The sequence below is a fragment of the Cervus elaphus genome, chromosome 24, assembly GCF_910594005.1.
Source record: "Cervus elaphus chromosome 24, mCerEla1.1, whole genome shotgun sequence".
In the NCBI taxonomy this organism is placed as follows: Eukaryota; Metazoa; Chordata; class Mammalia; order Artiodactyla; family Cervidae; genus Cervus; species Cervus elaphus.
Window position 1 is genome coordinate 58,873,413 of NC_057838.1, and position 13,142 is coordinate 58,886,554.

General features: G+C 43.1%; 1 protein-coding gene across 1 annotated transcript in view; it reads left to right on the forward strand.

Moving 5' to 3' along the window:
- The window catches only part of RFT1 (RFT1 homolog), a 39,144-nt gene that overhangs the window by 17,451 nt on the left and 8,551 nt on the right, over positions 1 to 13,142 (forward strand). Inside the window, exons 7-10 of the mRNA XM_043886399.1 lie at positions 617 to 695; positions 6,377 to 6,427; positions 7,317 to 7,447; positions 8,600 to 8,744. Coding sequence (XP_043742334.1) covers positions 617 to 695; positions 6,377 to 6,427; positions 7,317 to 7,447; positions 8,600 to 8,744 — 406 coding nt within the window. The remainder of the gene's footprint in view (positions 1 to 616; positions 696 to 6,376; positions 6,428 to 7,316; positions 7,448 to 8,599; positions 8,745 to 13,142) is intronic.

Genomic DNA, 13,142 nt, shown 5'->3' on the forward strand with positions numbered 1-13,142 from the left:
AGGTGGCCAAAGTATTGGAGTTTCAGCTTCAGCATCAGTCCTTCCAATGAATATTCAGGACTGATTTCCTTCTCATGAGGAATATTTACCCCTGGACTATAGCTGCCATGGCATTGGCTCCCGGTCCAGTGATGCACTGAAGTCAGTGTGGTTTGGAAGGATTCAAAACTACCTTCCAAATAGGAAAGAAAGGTTCTGAAACTAAGGGATGAGAAGATTTGAGGACTGGAAATGACCCTTGCTTTCTAAGAAGCATTTTCATTAACTTAAACTGATGACTTTCCAAAGGTAGGATTTCAGGGGGCTCTTTAGGAGGAAAAGGGTGATTCATAAGGGCAAGCCCACCGCATCGCTCCAAAATGTCGACTTTAGCTATGGAAGCTGGCCCAAAGGCAGGCCTGGAACCTGTCCCAGTCACCTTTGTCTTCACATTTAGAAATATAAATTCTTTGTCAGTATTTGTTGGATGTTTCTGTGTGCTTAGCAGTAAATGAAAAATTAGTGGGGACTATCCAAGTTGGGATTTAGAGACCAAACTGAGTTTGCCTCCCGTGTAACATTTATTGTATTCTTAGACTTGCAATACCTAGAGGTTTTTGTTTTGTTTTTTTTCTAGGCTTTTGTAAATTGGGAAGAGGCTAAATTGACTTGGAGTTTTTTCAAACAGTCTTTCCTGAAACAGATTTTGACAGAAGGTAAGTAAAAGGTTGCTCTGAGCAGTCAGGAAACTGAAGTATCAGTGACGGGGAGCTTCCTGGCTGTCCAGTGGTTAAGACTTCAAGCTTCCATGCAGGGAGCACATGTTTAATCCCTGGTCAGGAAACGAAGATCCCACATGCCACGTGGCATGGCCAAAAAACAAAAACACACAAAACCAAAACCAAAAACACACAAAGTATCAGCAAGGGGATTCTATAGAACTGCTGGTTGCCTAAATGCAGACCACCTGCTTCCTAGAGCCCCCGGGTCAGACGACCCTCAGAACTGGGAGGGTTTTAAATAAGGAGAGGAAAACTAGCATTTATTAAGTGTGATGCTTCAGTTGTCTAATTTAAATCTCCCCACAGCCTTGTAAGAAAGATATTGTTCTTTTTATTATGGATGAGGAAACTGAGGGTCAGTGAAGTTACATTACTTCTGCAGGGTCCTACAAGAATTAGGAGCAACTTACTTTGAATCTGAGTCTCATTCCCGAATCCCACTTAATAATAATGTAATATTATTACATATATTATTATATATTACATATATATATAATATATATATTATTAATATATTACATATATTATTATATTTCTATAATACATTATTATTACATATAATACATTTAATATATATAATACATATAATATATGTAATAATAAATGTATTATAGAAATATGCTATCAATTACAGAAAGTTTAGAAAATACAGAAAGCTATCTATAATCTCTCTTGCCTAGAAAATTCCATGGATGGAGGAGCCTGGTGGGCTACAGTCCATGGGGTCCCAAAGAGTCAGACATGGCTGAGCGACTTCACTTCTATCTATAATCTTATTTTCCAAACATTTTATGCACTTTTTCTGAGCTTTTTTTAAAAAATAGCTTTTTAAAATTTATTTACTTTTGGCCATGCTGGGTCTTCGCTGCTGCTCAGACTTTTCTCTAGTTGCAGTGCACGGACTTCTCCTTGTGGTGGCTTCTCTTGTTGCGGAGCACAGGCCCTAGAGCACAGGCTCGGTAGTTCTGGCACACGGACTTAGTTGCCCCACAGCATGTGGGATCTTCCCAGATCAGGGATCGAACCCATGTCTCTCGCATTGGCAGAGATTCTTTACCACTGAGCCACCAGGAAAGCCCCTTCTAACCTTTTTAAGAACCCAGTTTTTCTCATTTGGAATTGAGATGAGCTGTAAGTGCACTCAATACTTATTGGGTTTCAAAGAATTAGTATTAAAAAATAACATGAAATGCTTCTAGTATTTCTTTTCATGTTGCCATGATAATATTTGGGGTTAAATCAAATATATTTTCTTTAACAGTAAGATTCACCAGTGGGGTAATTTGGTCAACCTTCCAACTTCTCAGAACTTCCCAGTTTAACAGTGACAGAGCTCTAATGCAGAGGACAAGCCAGGAGCTGAAAGTACATCTTATTTTATATATATGTGTATTTATACCCAGCTTAATTTCAAAGAATGAGATTGGAGGCAGCTATAAGCTACTGAAGGTAGTAGTTTCTCTCTATAAATTTCATGTGTCTGTGCATTTATGTATTTATTACTGAACATGTTTTTAAATGTCTTCAAAAACTATCTTTTAGTTATAAAAATAATATAATCCCATTACAAGAATTTTGGAAAATAGGAAAAAGTTTTCTAAAACTCTAGCATTCTAATACAAACATCACTGTTACTGTCTTGTTTTTCTTTGTCCATCTTCTTTACTTTTCTTCATTATACTTACAAAGGGAAGCCCTAAGCCTCACGTCCCTCATTTGTGAGTTAAAAGATAGAATCAGGAGGTGCCTGAGGGCTCCCGGAGCTTTGAGAACACCTGTTTCTAGCCTGAGGCTGTAACATTTCCATCACAAAAGTGAAACCGTTCACAGGACTTCTGGAGGAAGTAAAGGTCAGAAACCTTCAGAGAGTTGAGTGAAGGTGCCTTAACTCTTGGGAGCAATGGAACATGCAGTTCACCACTGTCTCCCTGACACCCTGCTAGGCCTGGAACATTGATAGGTATTCAGCAAGGTTTGGGTTTTTATAAATATTTATTTGGCTGCACGGGGTCTTAGCTGTGGCTTTTAGGATCTAGTTCCCCGACCAAGGATCAAACCCAGACTCCCTGCCTTGGGAAGACAGAGCCTTAGCCACTGGACCACCAGGGAAGTCATCAGCAATTATTTTTTGGTGAAGAAAGGTAACCATAGTGAAATTGTATATTGTGATAGTTCACATTATTGTTAGAATAGGCAATACAATGGAGGGAGTTTGAGGAAGGGTAGTTACTTAAATACACTTTTTTTTTTCTTTCAAAAGTTTAAAGGGCAGTTTGAATGAGTTTAGGAGTGGCCCTGACTGGGTTGTCTGGACTGCTGTGACTAGTCCTGTGTGCAGGGGCAGGTTGTCAGCCACATGTTCGAGCGTCCTGAGGGGGGCCTGCTTCATGTTCAGTCCATCCTGGCCTGGCTGGCAAAGGGCCCCTAGGAACTTCCTACGGCCTCCCTCTCCATGGCTGTGAAATCAGGAAGGGGCCTGACAAGGACACCTAGATTCTTTTTCTCTGAAAGCTACAGCTCTAAAAAATTTAAAATCATTTATTGTTATAGCAAAAGTGTGTGTGTGTGTATACACATGTATATGTACACACTCACACACATATATGTGCTGTTACCTTCAACCCCCACATTTCCTGAGCACTGTGTGTCGTGTGCTGGGAATACACATGACTGAGGAACAGGACGTGACTTCAAGGAGCTCATTCCCTCCGCAGAGACTAAAGCATTTGTGTGGTTAACTCTGATACGGGGTGTACTTGGAAATGTCAGCTCATTCTCCAGGCATCTCTTGAGTGCTCTCATTTCCAGGAGCTCTGCTAGGCAGCCAGGGGCATGGAGATGGCCGAGACATGGTTCCTCAGGGAGCTGTCAGAATGTGGGAGGGAGAGGCCTTTTGTGCCAGAAGCCAGGGAGGTCCCTGCAGAAAAGCCATTGCAGGTGGTGAGGATACCAACAGCTGAGCCTGGGAGCACCAGCCCAGCCTGACTCAGAGGAGTTGGAGGGGTGAAAACCTCCATGTAGGGTGTAGCAGAGGATGATAGAGTGATGGTGGGAGGTGGGGGTGAGGCTGGTGAAGCGAGGCTGAAAAGATAGCTTTAGTCAGTCAGTCAGTTCAGTGGCTCAGTTGTGTCCGACTCTTTGGGACCCCGTGAATCGTAGTACACCAGGCCTCCTTGTCCATCACCAACTCCCGGAGTCTATTCAGACTCATGTCCATCGAGTCAGTGATGCCATCCAGCCATCTCATCCTCAGTCGTCCCCTTCTCCTCCTGCCCCCAATCCCTCCCAGCATCAGGGTCTTTTCCAACGAGTCAGCTCTTCGCATGAGATGGCCAAAGTATTGGAGTTTCAGCTTCAGCATCAGTCCTTCCAGTAAACACCCAGGACTGATCTCCCCCAGGATGGACTGGTTGGATCTCCCTGCAGTCCAAGGGACTCTCAAGAGTCTTCTCCAACACCACAGTTCAAAAGCATCAATTTTTCGGCGCTCAGCTTTCTTCACAGTCCAACTCTCACATCCATACATGACCACTGGAAAAACCATAGCCTTGACTAGACAGACCTTTGTTGGCAAAGTAATGTCTCTGCTTTTTAATATGCTATCTAGGTTGGTCATAACTTTCCTTCCAGGCAGTAAGCGTCTTTTAATTTCATGGCTGCAATCACCATCTGCAGTGATTTTGGAGCCCCCAAAAATAAAGTCTGATACTGCTTCCACTGTTTCCCCATCTATTTCCCATTAATTGATGGGACCAGATGCCATGATCTTAGTTTTCTGAATGTTGAGCTTTAAGCCAACTTTTTCACTCTCCTCTTTCACTTTCATCAAGAGGCTTTTTAGTTCCTCTTCACTTTCTGCCATAAGGGTGATGTCATCTGCATATCTGAGGTTATTGATATTTCTCCCAGCAATCTTAATTCCAGCTTGTGCTTCTTCCAGCCCAGCATTTCTCATGATGTACTCTGCATAGAAGTTAAATAAGCAGGGTGACAGTATACAGCCTTGACGTACTCCTTTTCCTGTTTGGAACCAGTCTGTTGTTCCATGTCCAGTTCTGACTGTTGCTTCCTGACCTGCATATAGGTTTCTCAAGAGGTGGGTCAGGTGGTCTGGTATTCCCATCTCTTTCAAAATTTTCCAGTTTATTGTGATCCACACAGTCAAAGGCTTTGGCATAGTCATTAAAGCACAAATAGATGTTTTTCTGGAACTCTCTTGCTTTTTCGATGATCCAGCGGATGTTGGCAATTTGATCTCTGGTTACTCTGCCTTTTCTAAAACCAGCTTGAACTTCTGGAAGTTCTCGGTTCACGTATTGCTGAAGCCTGGCTTGGAGAATTTTGAGGATTACTTTACTAGCATGTGAGATGAGTGCAGTTGTGTAGTAGTTTGAGCATTCTTTGGGATTGGAATGAAAACTGACCTTTTCCAGTCCTGTGGCCACTGCTGAGTTTTCCAAATTTGCTGGCGTATTGAGTGCAGCACTTTCACAGCATCATCGTTTAGAATTTGAAATAGCTCAACTGGAATTCCATCACCTCCACTAGCTTTGTTCGTAGTGATGCTTGCTAAGGCCCACTTGACTTCACACTCCAGGATGTCTGGCTCTGGGTGAGTGATCACACCATCGTGATTATCTGGGTCGAAAAGATAGGGTCAGCCTATAAAAGGTCCCAAATGCAAAACCAAGGCACTTGGACTTTTTTGCAAACACAATAGGGCCATTTAAAGGAGTGAAAGAAGAGATGACTTAAGATCTGTATTTGCAAAAGCTGGAACTGTTAGCAATGAGGATGGATTAGAGAAGAGCAGAGATACTGATGGGAGTCCGTGTAACCCCTGGGGGGCCCATGCCTGGAAGGACCTGCAGAGGTCCCTGCCACAAATGGGACATTGTAGGGAGGAAAGGATCGCGAGAGGGACTTGAGAGAATATCACATTCTCGTCTCTTACTGCTGCTTTCTTCTTTGAGCAAGTGTCTAGGAGGTGAGAGTTGGCCCTTCAGGGCTGTGGCCTCCTCAGTGCTCCGCCTCCATAGCGGTCATTGTTTCCCATTCAGGGATAATAAGAATATTCATGGAAGTGGGGAATAGGGCTCAGGGCTAATGTCTTCACCTTGAGTGTTAGACTGACAGATTTGAACCATGAACTAGGACTGCTGAGAATTGCTGGCCTCCGCAGAGTTTTCTCCACTCAGAGAGGAAACTTCTGATGAGTCTGTATGGTTTATCATGGACCTTTCATTTCACAGAATTTACACTCAGATTATTTGACCTCCCTGAAAACTTGAGATTATCTTCTATTATTAACATTTCTCTAACTCTTCACACTTTTAAGAAAACTTATCAGGCTGGTTTGATTGATTTTTGTTGTTTTTAATTGAATTGGTTTGTAACTTTGCTATCAATAAAGCCACCAGCACTTTCCAAATTGTTATTATTTTGAGATTATTTTAAATCAACATTAGGACAAGGACCATGTCATTAGCCAAGTATCTAACTTTTCTGCTTTGACAGCATTTACCAACTGGAAGAGACAATAGACAACAAGAGAAAAGGAAGCAATAAAATACTGTGTATTTGAAATGCTAATTGTTTTGCTTTTCCATTTATAGGCGAGCGATATGTGATGACATTTTTGAACGTGTTAAATTTTGCGGATCAGGGTAAGATGAAATTCTGCAGTGTTTTAATTAAAGATGAGCTATCTTCACGATACTTTCTAATATTTGCCTTTGTAGTTTGATTCTTTTTAAAATATCTATTTATTGATTGATTTTTGGCTGCACTGGATCTGTTGCTGCATGCAGGGGGCTATTCCTGGTTGTGGTGTGTGGGCTTCTGAGATAAGTGGCTTCTCTTGTCGTGGAACGCAGGCCCTTGCATTACAAGGCAGATTCCTAACCACTGGACCACCAGGGAAACCCCTGTAATTTGATACATTTAATGAAAAAACAAATCTGAAGGTTATAAAAAATGAATCCTGAAGATTGAAAATTGTAGGTCTTTATAAATGTGTATCTGACTATTCCCTCCTGTGTGTCTTGGGTGGCAGGTTCTCTGTTGGGATTCCCTGCCCTTACCCAGTTTTCTGCAGAGCTCTGGGGCTCATTTTGGAGGTCAGGGGTGCCAGGGTAACAGGGAGGTCATCACAGTCATGAAGATTTGGCCCATGTGTGTGGCTAAATAGGTCTTAATATTTTTTCACATTTATTTTTGAATACTGTCCCTAAGTAGTGAAAATAAAAATAGAAAAAAATCAACTTGGCATTAATGACTTTTATAAAAAAGTACTAGTGATGCAAATGTTCTGTATCCTGACTGAATTTATGTCAGTTGTGATCTTATGCTGTAGTTTTTCAAGAATTTACTGTTTGGGGGTAAATGGGTAAAGGGTACATGGTTTTCCCTTTTATTTCTTACAACTCCATGTGGATCTATAATTATCTCAAAAAGTTTAATTTAAAAAATTATATTAGAAAAAATGTTAATAGTGCTATAAAAATTCAAGTAGAAAAACCAATAAGACTGTTATTTCTTTTTTTTTTTTTGTAGGTGTGTATGATATAGTGAATAATCTTGGCTCCCTTGTGGCCAGATTAATTTTCCAGCCAATAGAGGAGAGTTTTTATATATTCTTTGCTAAGGTGCTAGAGAGAGAAAAGGACGCCACACTTCAGAAGCAGGTAGTCTTGGTTTTCATGTCCCCATCTTCCAAGTGAAGTAATTGTCTCTCTGTGTACAGGACCAACAAGACAGAAATGTGGAGCTGTCTGTTTCCCTGTGTTTGATCTGAAATTTTCTTCTAGCTTTCATTCTCCTTTCACATTCTGAGTGATGGCAAGATCCTGAGCTCACTTCTTCTTTCCAGCTTCTCCTTTTCCTCCTGACCAGCCCTTTCTTTTCACCCTTTGTCCTTCTCTGTGACCTTTTCTTTGTCCCAGCCCTCTCAGAACTCTTCAGCTGTCCCCATTGCAGCACAGACCCCCGCCCCCCGCCCCCAAGGTCTAAGGTTTAAGAATGAGACTGCCTTCCCCCTCCTCGGATTCTCAACCAAAGATGAGCCGAAGGTTGCAGAGACTGGGGCAAGGCTAATTGAGGGCATGGAGAGGAAAACACGGGGCATCTGGTCTCTCTCGTCACACCAGTTGTTCAGCTTCTTAAGGATTGTGATGTGCCCAGAGCTCCATTCTGACCCTGAGAATCTACATTGTCTGGCCAGTAAAAACAGAAGAGATTTTAATCCAGGGGCATTTGCATGTAGAAACTTCCCTTTTCCTAGAATCATTGAAAATGTCTGACTTAGAATTAAAAGCAAACTAGTTGGCCTCTTTTGTGTCTTAGAATACATTTTGCAGACGACAGTTCACGCATAATATCTTTTCAAAATGAACCAATCTGGCTCTTAGTCTGATTTAGGAATGTTTTCTCAGTGTTAATTACAGAAACATCAGAATTTGGGTTTGTCAGGAGAAGCACACTGACAAAGCTAGGTGGTGTAAAAACTTGTCCATTTAAGAATAAATGTCAGAGGGGAAAGTGAGTGTTTCCTAGGCAACATTTGAGACAATTTATCCTAAAGGAGTTAAAAACTAACCCTCCCCTGCTTTCTTCTTTTTTTTTTTTTTTTGTATCCCCTGCTTTCTTAAGGAGGCACACTTTGTCTTTTTCCCTCCATTTGTTAATTGAATAGAAACAAACTCAGGCTATAGGAAAGCAGCAATGGTCCTCAGCAGTTGAAAGAGTGATCCATGAAACAGCAAAGGGAGAAAGCCAGACGGGAGGTTTCTCTCCAGCTCATGATTCATCCCACTTCCTTCCTTCTCCCCCGGCCCCAGGAGGATGTTGCTGTGGCCGCCGCGGTTTTGGAGTCCCTGCTAAAGCTGGCCCTGCTGACCGGCCTGACCATCACCGTTTTCGGCTTTGCCTATTCTCAGCTGGTTTTGGACATCTATGGAGGGGCCATGCTTAGCTCAGGATCAGGTATGCACAAGAGTTTTTTTCCAGATCTGTTCTAATTTCCCAGCCGAAGGAGAGGAGTCATGAAATTCAGATACGGTTGACGTATGCGTCTGTGTAGGGAAGATTACCAGTGGCTGGGGCACCTGAGGTCACACCAGCTCAGGGTGCATTTGGGGCTCTGGCACCAGGTTGATCAGTCCCCACAACCTCACTTGGAGAAGTTGTTAGGAATCCCTGGCTTTGCTTTCAGGCCTCAAATGTGTTTTGCCAAGTGCTTCCCTGTGTTCCCTGTAGGGTAAGTGAAGAAGGCAGAGAGCAGGCTCTAATGAGTCTCCGCTTGGTACTAAACACATCTGAAGACAGTAAGTGCCACATAAATCTCACGGCCTGATGCATAAAAGCCTCTGAAGGATAACCCAGAGCCATTTGCCGAGAATGAAATTGATCTCAGCAAATAAAATGGTATATTTAATCCAGTGACTCTTGGGTTTTGAAAGAGAAAAGTATCGAGTGTGTCTAACTTGGAAACACCTGGTGCCCAGGCCACTGAGTGTCTCACAGCATCGCTAGGCCCTGGGGACTTTACCAGTTTCAAGATGCACTGGGTCACGGACTAGCAATCCACTTACAGTGTTTCCTCTTGGGTTGTGCAAAGATGTTTTTAATTCCTCACATTACTAGACAAGATCCTTGAAGACTTTTTTCTGCTGCCCTGTCTCAAATGTAAAGGGCCCTTTCAGATGCCATTCTGCAAGATCACTGGCATGTTTTTGTCTCCACTATAATGGGCCCAAACATTTAGTATTAGGAAAAGAAGGGCCGAGTTTCTACACAAGAACAAAGGTCATTAGGTTTGGACAAACAGCTGCTGTGAAACCAATGATGTGGTTTGTAGCACCCTGGGTCAGGCAACTGTAGGAAGCCATCAGCAAGTCATTGCACAGAGAGCAAGACAAGCTATTTCACAGCAGCTCTGCCCGTATAGAAAGGTAATCACCAAGGAGCAGCCTTTGTAATGCGGCCACAGGCCAGTGCCACAAGGAAAGGGCTGTCCCATCAACGTAGTCTTCACTTGCCTGAGTCATTAATCATTGAAGATACATCAACAAACCATTGTCATTGTGTGACCGTTTTACTCAAGTGAGATGCTGGTTCCAGTCTTGAGCACTGATGATAGATTTGTCAGCTAAAGGGGTCAGTGTTAGTTGATAAAAGAAGGTAATGAATTCTGTCTCTGATGTTTTATGTCAAAGTCATTGATCATTTTAGACTCAATAAGATATTCTCTTGGTCTCATCTTCAGAGAGAGAAGAATCTTGAGAGTGGTCTGGTTCCTCAGTCTCTGAAAAGGATGTATGGTTTGCTGTAGTCACTGCAGCATCTTTAGGACCCTTGTCGTCTCTTGCCTGGCCCAGGCCTCCATCAGCATCCCTGCCCCAGCGAGGTCTTCCAGCATCTGTCTCCTCATCACCGCTCCCTCTCATTTTGACCACATTTCCAGCTGTGTGTGCCTTCTGGGAGGGTGAGTGTGTCTCCCCAGGGTGCCTGCTGGCTTTCCTTCCCTGTCTCCACACCACCCCTCTTCTCCTTGCCCTCTTCCCAACTCTCCGGACTAGTGCTGCAAATCCAAATGCCTTTCCAGTGCCAAAGATATTAACACTGCTGCTCTCTACCCCAATACGCCTCGCCACAGTCTTTTTTTTGTTCCCTTAAATACTCACAAAACATTGACTTTCTCCAGAAAGTCTTACTGAATCAGAAAAGAATGAGGAACTTTCCATGGCTCAGCCCAACCACTTAGTTTTGAAAGTGGAACTTGCAACACTGCTGTCCTCAGTTGCCCCAGTTGCATGTTGGTCTTTGTCCTCACCCATGAAGAGGACTCACCTGTGACCAGACCTGCAGTGGCCCCTTTAGAGACCTCTGTGCTGCTTTCCTAACGTGGGACTTGGCCGCAGCAGACTTTCGTGGAGCACTGAGGGTTTGCTTTGTAGTGCTTGGGCTCAGCCCTGTGTGTAATTAGGGGCTGTGGAAGTGGTCTGAGACTTTGATCAGACATTTTCCTCATATCTAGCTTTTCCATCCTAAAGGAACATACAGACATTCAATGAACTTACCTGAGACTTCTCACATTCATCTCTTAGGTGCTTCTCTCTTGCCCTTTCTTTTACTTTTTTTTTTTTTTCTGGAGAAGGAAGAGCTTATTATTTGCAGCCAGTAAGGAGAACACTTGCTTTCCCAAAGCAGTGTCTCCTCTTTCACTTTTTAAAAATTTTTTTTCTTCTCAGGCCCCTAATATTAGTTTCTTACGGCTGGGATCATAGTGTGTCAGGAACTAAGTGGCTTGTAAGAACAGAAATTGATTGTCTCACAGTTCTGCAGAAGTCTGAAATCCAGGAGCCAGCAGAGCTCTGCTCTCTGTGGCAGCTCTAGGGGAGGCATCCTTCCTCGCCTCTCCCAGCTTCTGGCGTTGGCTGGCAGTCTTTGGCTGGAAATGCATTACTCCCATCACACAGCTGTCTTCTCCCTATGTGTCTTCACATCATCTTCCCTCTGTGACTATCTCTGTGCCCAAAATTCTGCTTCTCATAAGGACACCAGTCATAATGGATTAGGGCCCACTCTGATGACCTCATTTTAACTTATTACAAAGATGCTATTTCCAAATAGACCATACGCTTAAGTTACTGGTGATTAGGTCTTTACATTACTTTTGTAAAAGTGTTAGTCACTCAGTCACGTCTGACTCTTTGCGACTCCATGGACTGTAGGCCACTAGGCCCCTCTGTCCATGGGGATTTTCCAGGCAAGAATGCTGAAGTGGGTTGCCATGCCTTTCTCCGGGGGAAATCTTCCCAACCCAAGGATCGAACCCAGGTCTCCCACATTGCAGGCAGATTCTTTCCCATCACATTACTTTTGGGGGCGATATAATTCAACTCATACTACCACTCAGCTCAACCCAGAATTTAAGGTTCCACCTGCAAGTTCCCCAATTCCAACCTCTTTCCCTAAAGTTGACTCAAAGCCCTTCTACTCGAATCACCATTTCATGCTGGTGTCTGTGTTCTCCACATTGCAAAGCAGCGCGCTGTCTATGTGCCGTCAGCTTTCAGTTACCAAGTGAGAGGTGCAGGCTGTGAGAGGAGCCCCGCTCCTCCCTGCTAGAGAGGGGAGGACGGAGAGCAGCAGGAAGCACATTGAGCACAACCTCGAGCCCCCACTGGGCAGACCCTGGTCGCTGCCTCCTCTGCTGGAGTCGTCCCACAGCTGTGGTCGGGCCAAGCCACTTCTGCAGCAGTCTGGGGGAATGGGATGCAACCTGACATGAGGAGAATGTGGAACCCAAGAGAGGGCCATCAGCGCTACTCTTAGTACTCCTTTTGTCTTTGTCTTGTTTTTTGGTTGTTTTACCCACAATATCTCTGAGGTATGCTGGTTCCCAACTCCAGTCTAATCTAGCCATCCTGACCTGAATGGGGAGAAAAAAACTCAGAAGTACTTGGGAAGTTCACAGTCCAGAGGCGTGCTCGCTAAAGATTGAGACCTAATCATAGGACCATAGAATGCTTCTCCTCACCCATAGCTCACTATCCCTTTCCTAGGCCTATTTAAAACAGTTCTTCTTCTTCTTCTTTTTTTTTTTTTTTTTAACATTTTACCTTTTTCACACAATAGTAGGATGCAAATTTTATTCAAGTTCCCATAGACTATAAACTGGGAGACCCTGAAACATCCAGGGACAAAACAAAGTGCAAAAATTTCGGAGTATAAAGGTATTGAAATCATACAAGAGTCTATTCTCTTATTACTATAGCAGTTCTTTTTATCCAAACCAAATCAAATCAAATGAATCCAATCAGTCCCGTGAAATCAACTCCATTAGACCACCAACATCAGGCAAGCCCCTCCACCAGTAAGATTATAGCTTGCTGAAGGCTCAGATAATGGGTAGCTTTTTTTAGCAATATATTATTTTAAATTAAGGTAACTACATTTGTTTTTTTAATACCACATAGTGCTATTGTACAGCTAATACAATACAGTATGTTGTCATAACTTTTATATGCACTGAGAAGCCAAAAAAATCCATGTGACCTTTTTTATTAAAATACTCACTCTATTGCAGTGGTCTGGAACCAAGCACGCAGTGTCTGTAAGGTGTGCTGATTCCCAACTCCAGTCAAGTCTAGCAATCCTATCTCATCTGAGGGGGGAGGAAAAAATACTCGGAAATACTTGTGAAGTTCACAGTCCAGAGGCAAAAGCTCACTGAAGACTGAGACCTAATCTTAGGACCACAGCTATGGTCAACACCAACAGCTCACCACCATATCACTTCTTTTTGTTATTTTTGATGGCCATAAAACTATTTAGTGTCCCTGTGGCACGGGGACCTTTCATATTAAGCTGCTTTCA